The sequence below is a fragment of the Marmota flaviventris genome, chromosome 8 (genome assembly GCF_047511675.1).
Source record: "Marmota flaviventris isolate mMarFla1 chromosome 8, mMarFla1.hap1, whole genome shotgun sequence".
Taxonomy (NCBI): Eukaryota; Metazoa; Chordata; class Mammalia; order Rodentia; family Sciuridae; genus Marmota; species Marmota flaviventris.
In genome coordinates this window covers 132,557,460-132,575,962 of record NC_092505.1, presented here as the reverse complement: position 1 = coordinate 132,575,962, position 18,503 = coordinate 132,557,460, and the positions used below count along the sequence as shown (strand labels likewise).

The 18,503-nt window shown below is 36.1% G+C and overlaps 1 protein-coding gene across 1 annotated transcript in view; it reads left to right on the top strand.

The window, feature by feature from the left end:
* Dock3 (dedicator of cytokinesis 3) overlaps positions 1–18,503 on the top strand; it is a 589,868-nt gene that overhangs the window by 453,534 nt on the left and 117,831 nt on the right. The window contains exons 12-13 of the mRNA XM_071614941.1: positions 10,539–10,627; positions 17,007–17,132. Of these exons, the coding sequence (XP_071471042.1) occupies positions 10,539–10,627; positions 17,007–17,132 (215 nt within the window). The remainder of the gene's footprint in view (positions 1–10,538; positions 10,628–17,006; positions 17,133–18,503) is intronic.

Here is an 18,503-nt window from a genome sequence, read left to right as displayed (position 1 = left end):
TGATAGATTTTCATGTAGAAAATTCTGTAAGATATAGACATAGTGACTTGTTTTAGTCAGCTTTTTCACTGCTGTGACTAAAAGATCTAACCAGAACAATTGTAGAGAAGGAAAAGTTTATTTGGGGAACTCATGGTTTCAGAGGTCTGAGTCCATGGAAAAGGGGCTAACTCTATTCCTCGGGGCTCAAAGTGAAGAGGGAACTGGTTCACATGATAATCAGGAAGCAGAGAGAGAATCCATCAGCCAGATACAAAATATGTGTACCCCAAAGGAATGCCCCCAATGCCCCACCTCCTCCAGCCACACCCTACCCACCTTTAATTACCATTCAGTTAACCCTATCAAGGGAATTAATTTACTGATTGGGGTAAGGCTCTCATAACCCTATCATTTCTCCTGTAAATCTTCTTGCATTGTCTCACACATGAACTTTTAGGGGACACCTCACATCCAAACCATAACATGACTTCAGGAAGGGTTCTGGCTTAGTGAACTAGGGGATTCCATTCAGTAAAATGTCATTTGGGGGCATAAAAGTTGGAGAGAAATTATTAGATTCTACGGACATGCAGGATAGAAATTAGGAATAATTCTGGGCTATAGATATCACTTTGTGACTTGACAACTCTGCTGTAATTGAAGCTATGGGAGTGAGTGAGATTGCCCAGGAATACTTATAGAGAAGAAAGCAGACTGAAGACAGAGCTATGAAGGCCACCAAGAGTTAAAGCGTGTACAATGGGAGAGGAATGACAGATAAGCCATCAATTTGGCATCTTAACTGTATGTATTTGAGTGGAGGGATACATATAAATGAAATAATACACACTGTCACAGTTGGTGTGGCTGACAAGCACCAGCTTCTAAATATTGTCAAGGGAACATTGAGTACTTTATTTTTATTGTTATTTTCACATATACATGACACTAGATGTATTTTGATATAATATACATGCATAGAGTAAAACGTATTCTAATTAGGATCATTATTGTGGTTGAACATGGTGTGAAGTTACACTTATCGTGTATTCATATATGAACACAGGAAAGTTTCTACTATCTTTCCTATTCACATAACTCATCATTTCCCTATATTTCCCTTTTGTCTAATCCAATAAACTTCTATTCTCCCCCCCACCCACCTTATGGTGTGTTAGCATCTGCATATCAGAGAGAACATTCAGCCTTTGATTTTGAGTAGTTGGCTTATTTCCCTTAGCATGATAGTCCCTAGTTCCATCCATTTACCAGCAACTGCCATAATTTTATTCTTCTTTAAGGCTGAGTAATATTCCATTGTGCATATATACCACATTTTCTTTATTCATTCATAGGTTGCCTCCACAGCTTAACTATTGTGAATTGAGCTATGATACACATTGATGTGATTGCATCACTGTAATATGCTTATTTTAAACCCTTTGGATACATACTGAGGAGAAGTGGGGAAACTGGGTCAAAAGTTTTTCGAGTCTCCATATTCTTTCCAGAGTGTTGCACCAACATGCCCACCAGCAATGTATGAGTATACCTTTTTCCCCCACATTGTCAAAAACATTTATTTTTACTTGCATTCTTACTAGTTGCTATTCTGACTGGAGAGAGATGAAACCTGTTTAGTTTTCATTTGCATTTCTCTAATTGCTGGTGATTTTGAAAATTTTTTCATGTATTTTTTGACCATTCGTATTTCTTCTTCTGTGAAGTGCCTGTTCTGTTGCTTTGCCCATTTGTTGATTGGTGTGCTTTGTCAGCCACACCAACTGTGACAGTTATTTGCTTTTTTGGTGTTAAGTTTTTTCAGTTACTTTTATATCCTGAAGATTAGTGTTCCAACTGAAGTGCAGGTAGCAAAGATTTTCTTCCATTCTATAGGCTCTCTGTTCACGTTCTTGATTGTTTCCTTTGCTATGAAGAAGTTTTTTAGTTTGATACCATCCCATTTATTGATTTTTTTTTATTTTACTTCTTGCACTTTAGGAGTCTTGTTGAGGACTTCAGTTCCTACACCAACATGATGGATAGTTAGGACTGCTTTTTCTTCTAGTTGGTACAGGGTCTCTGTTCTAGTGCCTAGGTCCTTGATCCACTTTGAGTTGAGTTTTGTGCCAGGTGAGAGAAAGGGGTTAAATTTCATTCTGCTATATATGGATTTCCAGTTTTCCCAGCACCATTTGTTGAAGAGACTATCTTTGTTTATGGCAGCTTTTTCTGTATTTATGTTGGTTTTTCTCTATCTCTTCTATTCTGTTCTAGTGGTCTTTATGTCTGTTTTGGTACCAAAACCATGCTGTTTTTGTTACTATAGCTCTGTAGTATAATTTAGAGTCTGGTATTGTGAATGCCTCCTTCACTTTTTTTTTTTTTTTTTTGCTAAGGATTGTTTTGGCTATTCTAGGCCTCTTATTTTTCCAAATGAATTTCATGACAGCTTTTTATATTTCTATGGAGAACATCAGAATTTTAATAGGAATTGCATTAAATCTGTAGAGTGCTTTTGGTTGTGTGGCTGTGTTGACAATATTAATTCTGCCTATCCAAGAACATGGGCAATCTTTCCATCTTCTAAGGTCTTCTTCCATTTCTTTCTTTAGCATTCTGTAGTGTTCTTTGTAGAGGTCTTCCACATCTTTTCTTATATTGATTACCAAGTATTTTTGGAGGCTATTGTGAATGGGATAGTTTTCGTAATTTCTCTTTCAGTTGATTCATCATTGGTGAATAGGAACACAATTGATTTATGGGAGTTAATTTTATATATTGCTACTTTTCTGAATTTTTTTATGAGTTCTAGAAGTTTTCTGGTGGAATTTCTTGGATCTTCTAAATATAGTATCATGTTGTCAGCAAATAGAGATAGTTTGAGCTCTTCTTTTCCTATTTGTATCCCCTTAATTTTTTTTCTTTTCCCCCACATCTATCTCTATTTCTCTCTCTCTCTCTCTCTCTCTCTCTCTCTCTCTCTCTCTCTCTCTCTCTCTCATTGTCTTGCTAGAGTTTCAAGGACTAAGTTGAATAGAAGTGGTGAAACAGAGCATCCTTGTCTTGTTCCAGTTTTTAGAGAAAGTGCTTTCAATTTTTCTCCATTTAGAATGATGTTTGCCTTGAGTTTGTCATATATAATTTTTACAATGTTTAGATATGTTCTTACTATCCCTAGTTTTATAGTGTTTTGAACATGAATTGATACTGTATTTTGTCAAATTTTTTTTTCTGCATCTATTGAGATAATCATGTGATTCTTGACTTTTAAGAATATTGATATGATAAATTATATGTATTGATTTCCATATGTTGAACCAACCTTGCATCCCTGGGATGAACCCCACTTGATCAAGGTGCACTATCTTTCTAATATGTTTTTGTATGTGATTTCCCAGTATTTTACTAAGAATTTTTGCATGTATCTTCATCAGGGATATTGGTCTGAAGGTTTTTTTTTCCTTGATCTGTCTTTGTCTGGTTTTGGAATCAGGGCGATACTAGCTTCATAGAATGGGTTTGGAAGATATTCCCTCCTTTTCTATTTCATGGAATAATTTGAGGAGGTTTGTTGTTAGTTTTTTGAAGGCCTGATAGAACTCGGCTGAAAATCTGTCTGGCCCTGGGCTTTTCTTTCTTGGTAGGCTTTTCATAACATCTTCAGTTTAATTGCTTGAAATTGATCTGTTTAAATTTTCTTTCTCTCTTAAATTTTTTATTTGTAAATGATCTGTTTAAATATTCTATGTCCTCTTGATTCAAGTTGGGTCGGTCATATGTCTCTAGAAATTTATCAATATCTTCAAGATTTTCTGCTTTATTGAAGTATAAATTTCAAATAGTTTCTGATTATCATCTGTATTTCAGTAGTGTTTATCATGATATTTCCTTTTTATCATGAGTTTTAGTAATTTGAGTTTTTTTCTCTCTCTCTTCATTAGCTTGGCTAAGCATTTATCAATTTTATTTTTTTCAAAGAACTAACTTTTTCATTGATTTTTTTGAAATTTTTTTTTGTTTCAATTTCATTAATTACAGCTCTGATTTTAATTACTTCCTGCCTTCTATTACTTTGGGTGTTTATTTTTTTCTCTTTTTTATTAGATTATTTATTTAGTTACTTTCTATTCTTTTAATGAATGAGCTCAATGTAATGAACTTTCCTCTTAGAACCACCTTCATAGTGTCCCAGAGATTTTGATAAGTTGTGTCACTATTTTCATTTACCTTTAAGTATTTTTTTATTTCATCCCTGATTTCCTCTACTATCCATTGGTCATTCAGTAGCATATTATTTACTCTCCAGGTATTAGAGTAACTTCTATTTTTTTAGTTTATATTGATTTCTAATTTCATTCTATTATGACCTGATAGAATGCAAGGTATTATCTCTATTTTTTTATTTGCCAAGAACTGCTTTGTGGCCTAAGATATGGTCTATTTTTGAGAAGGAGCTATGTGCTGCTAAACAAAGTGTATTCATTCATTGATGGGTGTACTATTCTATATATGTCTGTTAAGTCTAAATTATTAATTGTATTTTTAATTCTGTATCTATTTAGTTTTTGTTTGGAGTATCTGTCCAGTGATGACAGAGGCATGTTAAATTTATCATTTTTATTGTGTTGTGGTTTATTTGATTCTAAAAATTGAGAAGGGTTTGTTTGATGTATGTAGATGCTCCACTGTTTGGGGCATAAATATTTATGATTGTAATATCTTGTTGATGTATAATTTCCTTAAGAGGTATGAAATGGACATCTTTGTCTCTTCTGATTTGGCTTGAAGTCCACTTTATCTGATATGAGGATAGAAACCCCTACTTGTTTATGAAATCCATGTGAGTGATATGTCTTTTGTCATCATTTTACCTTCCATCTGTTGATGTATTTGCTTATGAGGTGAGTCTCTTGGAGACAGAATATTGTTGGGTCTTAGTTTTAATCTAATCTGCCAATCTGTATCTTTTGATTGATGAGTTTAGGCAATTTACATTCAATATTATTATTAAGTAATAATTACATTCAATATTATTATTAAGTAATGATTACATTCAATATTATTATTAAGTAATGATTCCTGTCATTTTATTTTTGGTTTTTAATTTGAATTAGTTTCTCCTATGTTTGACTCTTCTTCTAGTGTAGTTTCTCCCTGTGCTGGTTTTCACTTTTATTTTTCATTTCTTCTTCATGAAATATTTTGTTGAGTATGTTTTGGTAATATAGGCTTTCTGGTTGTGAATTCTTTTAACTTTTGTTTTTCATGTAAGGTTTCTATTTTATCATCAATTCTGAGGCTTAATTTTGCTGGGTATCATATTCTTGGCTGACATCCATTTTCTTTCAGGGCTTGGTATATATTATTCCAAGACCTCCTAGCTTTGAGGGTCTGGGTTGAGAAATCAGATGAGACTCAAATTATTTCTTTCTAAATGTGAGCAGTCATTTTTCTCTGGCAACCTTTAAATGCCTACCCTTATTCTGTATGGTAGACGTTTCATAATGGTGTAACTTGGTATGGGTCTGTTGTAATTTTGTATATTTGGGGTCCTGCAAGTTTCCTGTATTCAATTTTTCATTTCATTCTTAAGGTTTGGGAAATTTTCTGATATTATCTCATTGAAAAGATTATACATTCCTTTGGTTTGTATTTCTGAGCCTTCATTTATCCTGATAAATTTTAAGTTTGGTCTTTCCGTGTTATCCCATATTTCTTGGAAGTTCTGTTGATGGTCTTTTCTCTGTGGTCAACTTTATTTTCAAATTATATATTTTGTCTTCATTGCCTGATGTTACATCTTCCAAGTGATCTAGTCTGTTGGTGATGCTTTCCAGTGAATTTTTAATTTAGTTTATTTATTCCTTCATTTTGAGGATTTCTTCTTGAATTTTTTTGGAACCTGTATCTCTTTTTTGAAGTGATATTTCACTTTCTGTATTTTCTCTCTGATTTCACTCCTTATATCATCCTTTATCTCACAGATCAGTTTAACTATGTACATTCTAAACTCTTTCTCTGACATCTCTTCTTCCACTGTGACGTGAACAATTTTTGTTACTGAAGTATCTTAGTTTGTTTGGGGTCATTTGTTTCCTTGCTTTTTCATGTTGTTTATGTGTCTACCCATTTAACAGTATGGATTTGAGGCAGTAGAGTTTCTACCATGTGGACTTATAGTGTCTCTGAAAGTCTTTAGTGCCTCACTGTTTAGGGAAGACAAATAATAACAATACCAATGCAAACAATATACAGTATTAACTCAAATAGTTCCTGCTATGACACCTACAATGTTAATTGTCACAATAAGCAGAAAGAATGTGATTGCTTATCACCCACAGTAATATCAGTAAATTTGCAAAAGGGTTTAGAATTTCAAATGGTAGACAGGGAGAGAACAAAAGCAATTTAGAATGTGATGATTATGAGGGAGGAGTAGAGAAAATAGAAGGAAAATATTAAAGGAAGAGTGAAAGAGAGAACAATAGAAATGTGGCTGTTAGTAGAAAAAGAGAAAGAAAAAGAATCATGGGAAATCGATAAGTGAGAAAATTATAAAGTCAAAAAATGTTTAATTAAAAACAAAAACAAAAGAATTAAAAACAAAAATGTAATATTCTAATCAAACATCCTAGTCCTCAAAATACTGATCCATAACAAACAACTGGCTTCAAAAATGCTAGAAATACAAATTTTTGAAAAATTTTTAAATGCTAGAAATAAGCAAAAACAAATATGAATATATATAAGTGCCCATGAATCATTCAGGTTACAGTTAAATAGAGAAAAGAAAAAATAAAATAAAATTTAAAGAAAATCTCAATGAAAAAGAATTGTTGCCTTTGGAGTTCAAATGATTGTCAGCTTCCCTTCTCAGCAGTATTAGGTGGTGTGGCCTGGAGTGTGATGCCTATTCCAACCTCAGGGTAGAGTTGCTGGAGTGTAAGAGGAAATCCCATAGGCAGAACTTCTGGAGGTGGGGTTTAGGTTTAGGTATTCTCTAGGTTCTTCATTGAATTGCGATTGATCTAAATATTTTAAATCAGCACACCTCCAGGGCCCAGCAATTGCCAGACCATACTGGAAAACTGGACCCCAAGAATCACCCATGGGTTCCATTTGTGTGGTGAAGGAGTCAATTCTTAGTCCCTTCTGACACCTGTGGACCCTACATTCTCTTGTCTCTTAGGTTCAGTCTCCAAACTCAATCTTTCCCACCCCCACCCATTTTAATTCCCAGCCAAGCGCATCTCTCCCGATGGGAATTGCAAGTAGCTGGATTAGGAGAGGGGAGAAGCTGGGTAAGGTTTCCATGACAAGTATTCATTTCTCTGGGTAAACCCTTCTCCATGATTGATTTTCTCCTTGTCATTTAGGCACACTCCATGTTGTGCCATTTGAGTTTGACAGGCCTATATTGTGGGCCAAAATCAGGTTTGCCAGAAATAAGCTCCCCCAGCTGCTAGTCCTCATCCCATGGCTGCAAAATGGTTTCTCTCTCTGTCCTCCACAGGTAGCTTGAAAGATATTTGGCTTCTTTCCCTCCCAAGGATATTGTGAGACACTCCTTTTAGTTCTGATCTCTCCATACCCAGACATGCCTCAGGCCTCCTAAAAAATGTTGGGTTCCTTTAATTCCCTTATTCTTCCACTTTGCTCACAGAGGGACCACTCTAGCTGGTGCCTCCAGTCGCAGCAGTGGTGGCTCTGAAGATTTTATTTTATTTTATTATATCCAATGTCCTGAGTCCTCAGTATGCTTTGAATGTCTAGTATTAAATCCCAGTAAAGTCCCCATACACACCTTTTATTTTTCACCCACCTTGCTGAGAAGCTGCCTATCTGCCTTCTTAGTTTCACACCGTGGAGCAGCCAGGAAGGTGACCTTCTCTATTCTGCTATCCCCAGTGAGTACTTTATTGAAGATATACTAAAATTACCCTACTTGTTGGAGAGGGAGTAAATTTTCAAGATAGGTGGGGGGGTGAGAGAGGAAGTATTTTATTTATGAAAAACTGTAGCAGATTTTGATTAAAGTAAATGGTGATCTTATAAACTGAGAAGGGTGGAGATATATATATATATATATATATATATATATATATATATATATATATATATCTCCATGAATCATGAATATATATATAAGTGCCCATGAATCATTCAGGTCACAGTTAAATAGAGAAAAGAAAAATAAAGAAAATCTCAATGAAAAAGAATTGTTGCCTTTGGAGTTCAAATGATTTGTCAGCTTCCCTTCTCAGCAGTATTAGGTGGTGTGGCCTGGAGTGTGATTGCCTGTTCTACCCTCAGGGTAGAGTTGCTGGAGTGTAAGAGGAAATCCCATAGGATAAGTCTTTTGAATCCTTACCAGCTGGGCTGGGCACTTCTCTGATATATAGACTAGTTGAACAAGATGAGAGACTATGTGCATGTCAGACAATAAGATTTGGGTATGCTGCTGCCAGCACCTCTCATTTTTTTATTTCATGCCATGTTGCTAAGTCACAAGTGATCATTTTAAAAAATACTCTCTCAAGCATTGTGACACAAATCTGTACTCCCAGCAGCTCAGGAGGCTGAGGCAGGAGGATTGCAAGTTCAAAGCCACCCTCAGCAACTTAGCAAGGTCCTAAACAACTTAGCAAGACCCTGTCTCAAAATAAAAAGGTCGGGGTAATGGCTCAGTGGTAAAATGCCCCTGGATTCAATTCCTGGAACAAAAATGAATTAATTAATTAAATAAAAATAAAAAGATAGATACTTTTCTCTTCCTTTGTTCAGAAGGAATTCTGTAAGCAGAAAGTATCCTTAGAATCTTGGGTTGTGAAAACCTTACATTTAAACATTCCTCTCAGACCTCTGAGTACATGAAGCTTATTTATAGGGCTAAAAAGCCCAAAACAACTACTGATTGAGTATCAGAATTAATCTAGTGACTGAGCTCCTTTATCTCTAAGAGGATACCATACCACTGTTTGGAAACCTACAGTGCTTCATACTGCTAGATGACACATTCTATTAATCTTATTGGTGTTTCCTTCTGGAAATGGCCATGCTGGACTGGACACTTCTGAGGAACTAATGAAAGATCCTGTGAATTTTTCTTGATGATTGGAAAATTTCTGCAATTTGTAGACCCATACCTCTAATTAGCAGAGGGAAAGGTAGAACAAGAGAATACCCTCTGAGTGTCAAATGCAATCTTCAATGATTATTTTTTTATCTTTGTTTTAGTTATTTATTTTACATGGTACTGAAGATCAAACCCAGTGCCTCATGCATGCGAGGCAAGTGCTCAACCACTAAGCTACAACCCCAGTCCCCAATGATTATTTTAATGTCATTCCAAGTATTTCATCCAAGTATCTGCATTAGGATGAATTCATAGTTTCTGTTCTAAGCTCTGTTACAAGTTGCTGTGTAATAACAATTCTTTTTGAGTTATCCATTAGAGAGTTAAGACACTAAAACATCAGAACTTAATAGGGTTATTTCTCTGGTCTCTCTTTTGTCTTACTCCTAAAGTCTCTTGGAAGGAATTTTTTATTCTTACATTTTTAGGCATCCAACCATATCTTCTAATCTTTCCTTCTCCTTGACCACAGGGACTTAATAGTGAACGTTTCAAACCGACCACTCTTCCAAGCTTGTTATGTTCTAGTCTGGTTGTAAACAGCTACAAGTACATTATATCCACATCGCCTGAATTTAATAGGACATTCCTATAGTGCCAGTTTAATGACAGTTGGATGGTAAATAAAGTCAAAGTTTCTAACAGTAGTTCTTGTTGAGAAGAACTGTTTTTTTCATCAAGAACTTTTTTCTGAGGTCCATGTGTGTGCATGTGTGTTGTGTTGTGTGTGAGGGGAGCTAGAAAAGAAAAAACTTGTCACTTAAAAAGAGGATGTTTTGTCATTTAAAAAATATTTTTGCAGGGCATGGTGGCACACATCTGTAATCCCAGCTATCTCTGAGGCTGAGGCAGGAGGATTGCAAGTTCAAGGCCAGCCTCAGGAACTTAGTGAGGCCCTAAGCAATTTAGCAAGATCCTGTCTCAAAATTTAAAAAAAAATAAATAAAAATAAAGACCAGGGATGTAGTTTAGTGGTAAAGTACCCCTGGGTTCAATCCCCAGTACTAAAAAATAAAAATAAAAAATATCTGTAATGTGGGAAGGTATCTCAGTGGTAAAATGTATGCTTGGCATGTATAATGCCCTGTATTCCACCCCAGCACCACAAAAAAAAAAAAAAAAAAAAAAGAGAGAGAGATATACCTACATACGCGCATACATGCAAAGACACACACACACACACACAAGCACATACACGTATATGTATTTGTAAAGATTCAGTTTTAGAGTTTCTTCCCTTTCCCCAAGTGTGAATCTTCTACACCTATATAAAGAGCCTTGTCAAATTTAATAATACATATATTCATTTCTTTAAGAACATGAGAAATTCTTTTCCCTTCACTTATTGTTATACATTGAGACATCAGACCAAATACTAAAATACTGGGAAGCCATAAATCCTGTCCTTCTGTTGCAGGTGCAACAATGAGAGTGAATGGGCCCAGATCCATGAGAACATCATCCGAAAGTCCAGCGCCAAGTACTCTGCCCCCAGCGCCAGCCATGGTGATGTATTACTCTGGCTAGAATACGTGTTATGTTGTATTTGCTAATCATACAGCACTTCAGTTGGTGTTGACTGGTTGCTATGTATTTAATTCTCTAAAGATGATTTTTTTCCTTTTGTAGGTACTTTCTACTAATTCTTTTGTAATAACTTTAGGCCTTCCCTAATATTTGCTGCCCAAACTACATTTTCTGTTCTTTCTATGATGGATTTTGTGTACTTTGATAGGTAACTAAAGTTCCAGTTTAAATCTAGAGTGGAAAATGTGTTTCAGGGTTGTCACAGAGCAAATTCTTTGTTTTTCTGAACAAAACTTACCCCAGCCATAAAAAAGGAGAGTAGGACAAATATTAATATCAATCCTCTATTACTGTTCAGTGTTAACATCACCAAAAATGTTTTACACTAATGAGAAACAATCAGTCATTCTGGAACTATAATAGAAAATCTTTACTTCAAAGCAGTTTTTATCTTAGCTTAACCTCTTCTTTTCATTTTTCCTCCTTTTATTTTAGAGCTCTATTTAAATAATTTCTATCTAAAACTTGGTGAAATTCTGTACATTAGATTACGTTTTATAATTTGAGCATTAATTTCTTGATTAAATTAGAAGCACTAACTAAAATCTGAATTTTTATATACCCTTGCAGATAGTTATCAAATTTATATAGAACCATGTTTCTCCTTATAATTTTGATCTCCAAATAATTTTCATAACCTTTCATAAGTTTTTGCATAACTTCCTTTCTTTAAACTTTCATAGACCTTGCTGGAAATTAAAAATTGGCCTTAAATGACAGTAGAAGGAGAGTATTTATTGACAAGAACTTTAGTTTTTCTATCAGGTTCAACAGATACCCAAATAGGAGGGTTCATTGAGAAGAATCCACACCAGAGACTGCAAAGATTGAAAATTTTCAGCTAGGACCACTTGATTCCTCTAAAACTGTAGAGTGAGGGCCCAGAGATTCTCTCTAATAGAGCCTCCCTGTTTTTAAATGACACTTTCCCCATATGTGTGTGCCTAAATATGAAATGAGGTTAAAGCAAGAAACAAGTAATATTAAATATTAAAAATATCATTTTAAAATAAAAGAAAGTCCTGGGCATGTAGTTCAGTGGTAGAATGCTTGCTTAGTATGCACAAGGCCCTGAGTTTAATTCCTAGCACCACAAAAATAAATAAAATATTAATAAATAGGGGAAACAAAGAAAGCTACCAGCAATTTAGAAAAATATCACAGCAATATTTCACAGCAGTATTTCACAGCAATATTTGTTATATTCTTTGTTTCATTTGATTGATAAAGAGGTACCTCTGTAAGTTCTTAGGGCTTGATATGGTTAAAAACATGGAGAATATAAAAGAGACACAGTGGTAGTAAGACACTTAAAAAAAAATACTGAAAGAGCAGTTTCCACTGTTACCACACCAGGTTAGGATAATGAGTTGTGTCACATTCCCCAAAGTGAGCCGGGACTAGGCAGTCTTCAGTCTATGAGGTTAAAGCAAGAAACAAGTAATATTAAATATTTAAAATATTATTTTAAAATAAAGGAAAGTCCTGGGCATGTAGTTCAGATTTTTGTCCAGAATTCAAGGTATTTGCCATTTAAATAGTGTTAGAACACACTCATTTCTCCATGCTGGGAAGTTGTTTCCACAGTCTACAGAGAGACTACGGAGAGCCTTGGTTAGGATAACCCTACTGTGAAGAAGTCCCTGTGATATTATGGAAGTGAGGAGGAGAAATAGACTACATCTTTTTGTATGTGTTGGAAGCTGTTTAAGAACTTGGAATTAGGTGTTTAACCCCCTTGTTAATAAGAAATTCGAAGTTCAGTGAAATAACTTGGTGGCTGAACCAGGGCAGAGCCCAGGTGTCTAGACAACAGGCCACTGGCCTTTCTAATGTATTGCCAAGCTTCTCAATGTGGGTTTTCCACTGTTGGACTCTGGGATTTTCATGCCAGAGAGTTTTCATAGATTGCTCAAAAAATAATTCAGGTCTCTTATAAACATGCATCTTTATAAAAAAAATTAATTTACTTTGTTATATACTGTCATCCATTTTGTTGTTTTTAGTTTTGGTTTTTGAGACTGGACCTCACTATGTTGCTCAGGCTGGTCTCAAACTTATGGGCTTAAATGATTTCCTTCCTCAATTTCCTGAGTAGCTAGGACTGTGGGCATACATAACTGTTTGTTAAACATAGGCAGTTTACTCTCTTGGTATGTCTGTTTCAGAAGTCCTATTGCTTTCCCTTCAAGCCAAATCACCTAAAAATGCAGAAAGAATTGCTACATTGGTTTTGAGTGCTTGTATTGTTAAGCAATAATTTACATAAGTGCAGCTCTGATATATGTGGCTTTTCATTTCCATTGTTTGCCTATTTGATGTGTATCCACAGACTGAACTTTTCACAATCCAGTAGCATGAAAGTCATTAAGGAAAAGTGAAAATAAATAAAGCAGTTGGCACACTGCTTTCTATTTATTCTTAAATTACTACTATTTATTTTTAAATTACTACTAACTAGCTTCATTTATATGTCTTGGACTGAGATTAATTTATGCAATTCTCATTCAACAAGAGGCGCCAGGAAGGTGGGGTGCGGGGACAAAGCAAAGTTGCTTCCACACAAAAATAAGTTTGTCCAGTTACTTTTTTATTGGTCAATTTTAACAACAGATAAAATTCAGTAAATGGCTTTCTTATGTCAGGTAATTAGAAGGATCCAATTGAGAGAGAAATTGGATAACTTTAACTTAATTTCAAGTTCTTATATTTTAGATCCCAACTGAGATGATGGATAGGTAGAATATCAAGTGTTACCAAGGGACTGGTTACATACTGGGTAGGTGAGTGGATCACTTTTCTGAGCTCTTCATGGACACTCTCTTGCATTGAGGACCATGCCCTAGCATTATTTGGCATGTACCTCAATCAACCAGGGGTTCAGAACCAGGAAGAAAATCCAAAAGTTTCAGGATAAAAGTCCTTATGAAAGGGGATACAGTTTTTATAGCCTCCATCTTTTTGGTTTCTTTCATTCTTTCTATGCCTCTGCATCTGAACTCTTGCACAAACGGAGACTTTCTCTTATTTTTTAGACATTTATTTTTTAGTTGTAGGTGAATACCTTTATTTTATTTTTACGTGGTGCTGAGTATAGAGCCCAGTGCCTCACGCATGCGAGGCAAGCGATCTACCTCTGAGCCACAACCCCAGCCCGACTTTCTCTTATTTAAATGTAGAAATAGCTGTTCAGAATCCCTTTGGGTAGCTCCAAAGCTAGAAGTAACTCTCATAGAACCTTCAATCTGCATCCTCACAAGTTTCGCTTTCCTCAAGGGGCTCCTGGGCAGCAGCAGTAACAACCATGGAAGAAGCTGGGCTACCATGTTCATTGCTCCAGAAATATTTGGAGTCAAAATGTAGGAAAATGGGTTTTATTCAAAGCCAGCTTTGAAAGAAGATAGAAAGATTCTCATTGTTCCAAAATTCCATCTTGGAAATATCTTAAGAGTGAGCTAACTCACTTTTAAAGAGAAGAGGTGGTGAAGAGACAAAAGGAAGGGAATATATATGTAGATGTAATTACCTTGGGTTAGAGATGCCTGGGGAAGGAGCAATCTCTATTCTTGGCTTCCTTGGAGTCTGTCAGGCTATGTGAGGGCAGCCCCTCAGCTTCCATTCTCAGCATAAAGAAGTTGTTCTCAATTTCAGAAGAGAGGGGAAAAAATCAGTCTGTTTCAAAGGTCATTTTGGGTACTCAGAAATGCAGAGGCTTAAGGCAAACACTAGGTGCTTAACTGAATTCTTGCCAATACAGAATGATAAAGAAGTTACTTTTTTTTTTCCTTTGCCCTCCAACTGTCACCCCCTCAAATTATAGAGATTCTCTTATCCTTAGCTATTTGCTCATACTGGGCTAGCTCCTAGGTCAGTAGATTTCTGTGTACCCTGTTGATAAGATTTGATAGCCATGTGAAGACAATGAAGATAAATGAGTTGGGGTTGTGAGGAAAGGGCAGGTTCACCCAAGCTACACTCCTCTACAGAGATCAGTGTGGGCTTGATTCTGGCCCACAACCTTTCAAGTTCATAAACTAATTGTAGTTTAGTTCACCAAGTGATTAATCTATATATATAAAAAAAAATACTTAAATGGTCAAAATCCCCAAACCTGATTTTCAAACCATAGTACCCCTGGAATATTGTTTGCATTTCAGGACACTGTGATCCTAGTACTAATCATGCCTGGGAAACCATGTATATAATCCCAGGGTTTCTTAGAAATATGAGTTTAGCAGAATCAACGAAATAATATTAAGGTTCTGTCTGAACTAGAACAGAACCATATTTCCTCTCTTTGTCTCTGTGTGAGAGTATAACAAAGCTCCTTTAAAATAAAAAGCCCCAATCCTTCCAATTTCCTGATAAATTGTTTTTCTGGAACTGAGTTTTATCCTGCTGAGAATGGAAACTAAAGAACTGGCCTTATAGTTTGGGCAAACATGTGCGAGGGTTGAAAAACTGGAATTATAACATATCACCGGCTAGCACAGCCTGGCTACATCTCTGGACTTTTGTTCGTATAGGACAGGCAGAAGCAGATTAGCTGCCTTCCCAGTTTGGACCAAACTGATCGTAGTACTTTTTCCTTTATACCTCACCTTCTCTCATTTCTGATTCTGGAAGGTGACCAAATAGTGCCAATAACAAGAGTACATATTCCCAGTTTCTGGAATACTTTTATCTGTTTTATATGATGTCTGGAGTGACTCTTCTGACTTTCTTTTTCTACTTTTCTATATCTTCCCCTTTCAGCATTTCCAGGTCATTATTCCACAGTTATGCTTATTACTGCCTTCATTTTAATAACACTTTCTTCCCTCGCTTCTATAGAAGTTTATTTTCTGCTCAACTCCCAAGTTTACAAATCATTGAGGATGCTTCCTGCTGACCCATAGATTAGCATCTAAATTCATCGTCCTGTAAACAGCTAGTCTATTCACTGTCTCAGAGGTGATGATTTCTTTTTTTTTTTTTTTTTTTTTTTTTTATTGTTGGCTGTTCAAAACATTACATAGTTCTTGATATATCATATTTCACAATTTGATTCAAGTGGGTTATGAGCTCCCATTTTTACCCCATATACAGATTGCAGAATCACGTCAGTTACACATCCATTGATTTACATATTGCCATACTAGTGTCTGTTGTATTCTGCTGTCTTTCCTATCCTCTACTATCCCCCCTCCCCTCCCCTCCCCTCCCCTCCCCTCTTCTCTCTCTGCCCCCTTTACTGACATTCGTTTGTCCCCCTTGTATTATTTTTCCCCTTCCCCTCACTTCCTCTTGTATGTACTTTTGTATACCTCTGAGGGTCTCCTTCCATTTCCATGCATTTTCCCTTCTCTCTCCCTTTCCCTCCCACCTCTCATCCCTGTTTAATGTTAATCTTCTTCTCATGCTCTTCGACCCTAATTCCATGGAAACTGGACTCTAACAGCCTTCTAGCCAGCAAAGACCCTTAGGAGTGTGGAATACAAAGGTGTACCTCAGGAAATTCTAACTTTGTGGAAAATCCAAGGATGCATGTAATGAGCCAGAAGTCAGTTCATCCTTAGGGAACATTACATATTCTTAAATCCTGAACAAAGATCATCTGGAGGGTCTGAAATTCTCACAAGGTCTGATGTGATGCTTAGCCCCATAAAAGCACCCCATCTTTTCTTTGTGGTGCTGTGGTTCCTGAAGAGAGAATATGACGTCTGCTTTTTGCTTTCTTTGTAAGCCAGTGCAAAGTTGCACCAGCAAGTTACTTCCCACACGTTGACATACTCCTAGCATAAAACCCAGCACATTTTAGTTCACTCATTTCCAGAATATGAGATACCCTGACCCAAATTCTTCACTGGTCACACTTGTTTCTAGTCTGTAGCTTTCTCTGAGTTCCTGAATGTAAAACTTAAGTAGTTCCATCCTCTCACTCTGTATTAACTGGGGTCCAGGCAGACCATGGCTGGGTACTGGAGAACAGAGAGGAAGGCAATTCAGTTTCCTAGATCTTAGTCTGTGATTCTATGGGATATTGAGGTCACCTTGACTTAAATTCCTTTAGCTTTATAAAAGTTTCTTCATTATAATTTATGCATTTATGTTTTCTGTATTATTTGTTTCCTCTCAAGAAAAATACCAGAGCTAGGGATGTATCTCAATAGTGGAGTGGCAATTAGTATGTGTAACATCCTGGGTTTAATCCCCAGCACTCCAAAATAAAAAATAAAAATGAATTTTGTGTCTTTTCTAGTACTATATAATAGGGTGAAAGTGTGGTTTTGAGTAAAAAAATATTTTTGTTTTGCAGGTCTTATTATTTCTCTGCAGCTTCTTCGTGGAGACATGGAACAGATTCGAAGAGAAAATCCCATGGTATTTAATAGGGGATTGGCAATTACAAGAAAATTGGGATTTCCTGATGTCATCATGCCAGGTAGGCAGAACTGCTTGGGGCTGGGTAGGGAGATAGATGAGTTAGGAAGATGGAGTCCATTGCTCCTCTCTTGAGGCAGGTCATGAGCTATGCTCAGGAAGAGCCCTGCAGCCATTAAATGCCTCCACATACCAAATCAGTTTGCTGACTGTAATCTGCAACCAGTGACCCTTTGGCTTTTGTAAGTATCTGTTCTTTTCCAGAAGCCTCCATATCATGTTCACCCATGTAATGTGACAGTTCAGCACATGGGCTTTATAGAGGCTGAATGATAGGAACCAACATGAATTTCTTCAGAGAGATGCCTTTTTGTACCCTACTTTTCTATCATATTCACTAGAAAATTGCCTCATAAAAATTTCCTGCTCAAGGGGAAGAATATACTAAAACATGTGCTTTCAGTATCAGTGAATCTCATTTGTATAGAAATCACAGATACATTTTACTGTATCAAAAAACTATATCAAGCAAATAATATGAACTACACACTTTGAATGAACAGGCAAGTATCTGGTTATCTGAATAGATTTCCAGGAAGAGTGGACCTACCCTCTCAATTGAGTTTTAATATTCTGCTAAAAGCTTATTTCCTTTTGTTTAAAATGGCCATGGCAGGCTAGAATGAACTGATTGTGACCACTTTAATATCATCTGTTTAGAGTTCTTTATGGTCAATTCTCATGTTGAGAACATTTGCCAACACATACCCAAGGGCAGCATGACCTGAGCATAGGGGAAGGTACATGCAATAAATTCTGGCAGCTTTCCAGTTACACTGACTATGCATAGGTTTATTTTCTTTTACCTTTATCCTCTTTCCATGGACACTATGAATGAGAGCAAACTGCTGTGCACAACCTTCATTTTCTACTCATGAATACGGAAAGGGATGGGAAACTTAGGCTACTAGATCAATTATGTTTATCCCTAAATGCTAAGTAGAGTTCATGCTTATGAAAGGCCTCCACCTGGCTATTATAGAGGTGAATATTCCATAGAACATTTCTCCCATGCTGTCTTTACACAATTCCTCAGCTCTCTCTGGACCTAGTAATCAGAAAAAGAAGAGTCCAACATAGTCCTTGGCTTCTTGGCAGCCTGGCTTCAAAAAAAAAGAATAGATGGTTACCAAAATTGATCTGATGATCTTTTCAAAATTAGCTATCTAGATTTACACAGTGTAGAAATATACTCCAAGTTCCTTTCTTTTTTTTTTTTCAGTGCTGGGGATTGAACCCATGCCAGGAAAGCATTGTATCACTGAACTACACCCCAAGCCTCTCCTTTCTTTTAAGAAGTTATTTAATATTTTGATATTACTCTTCTAATAACCTTCACATATTCATAGGTTTTAAAACAATTAAACAAAGA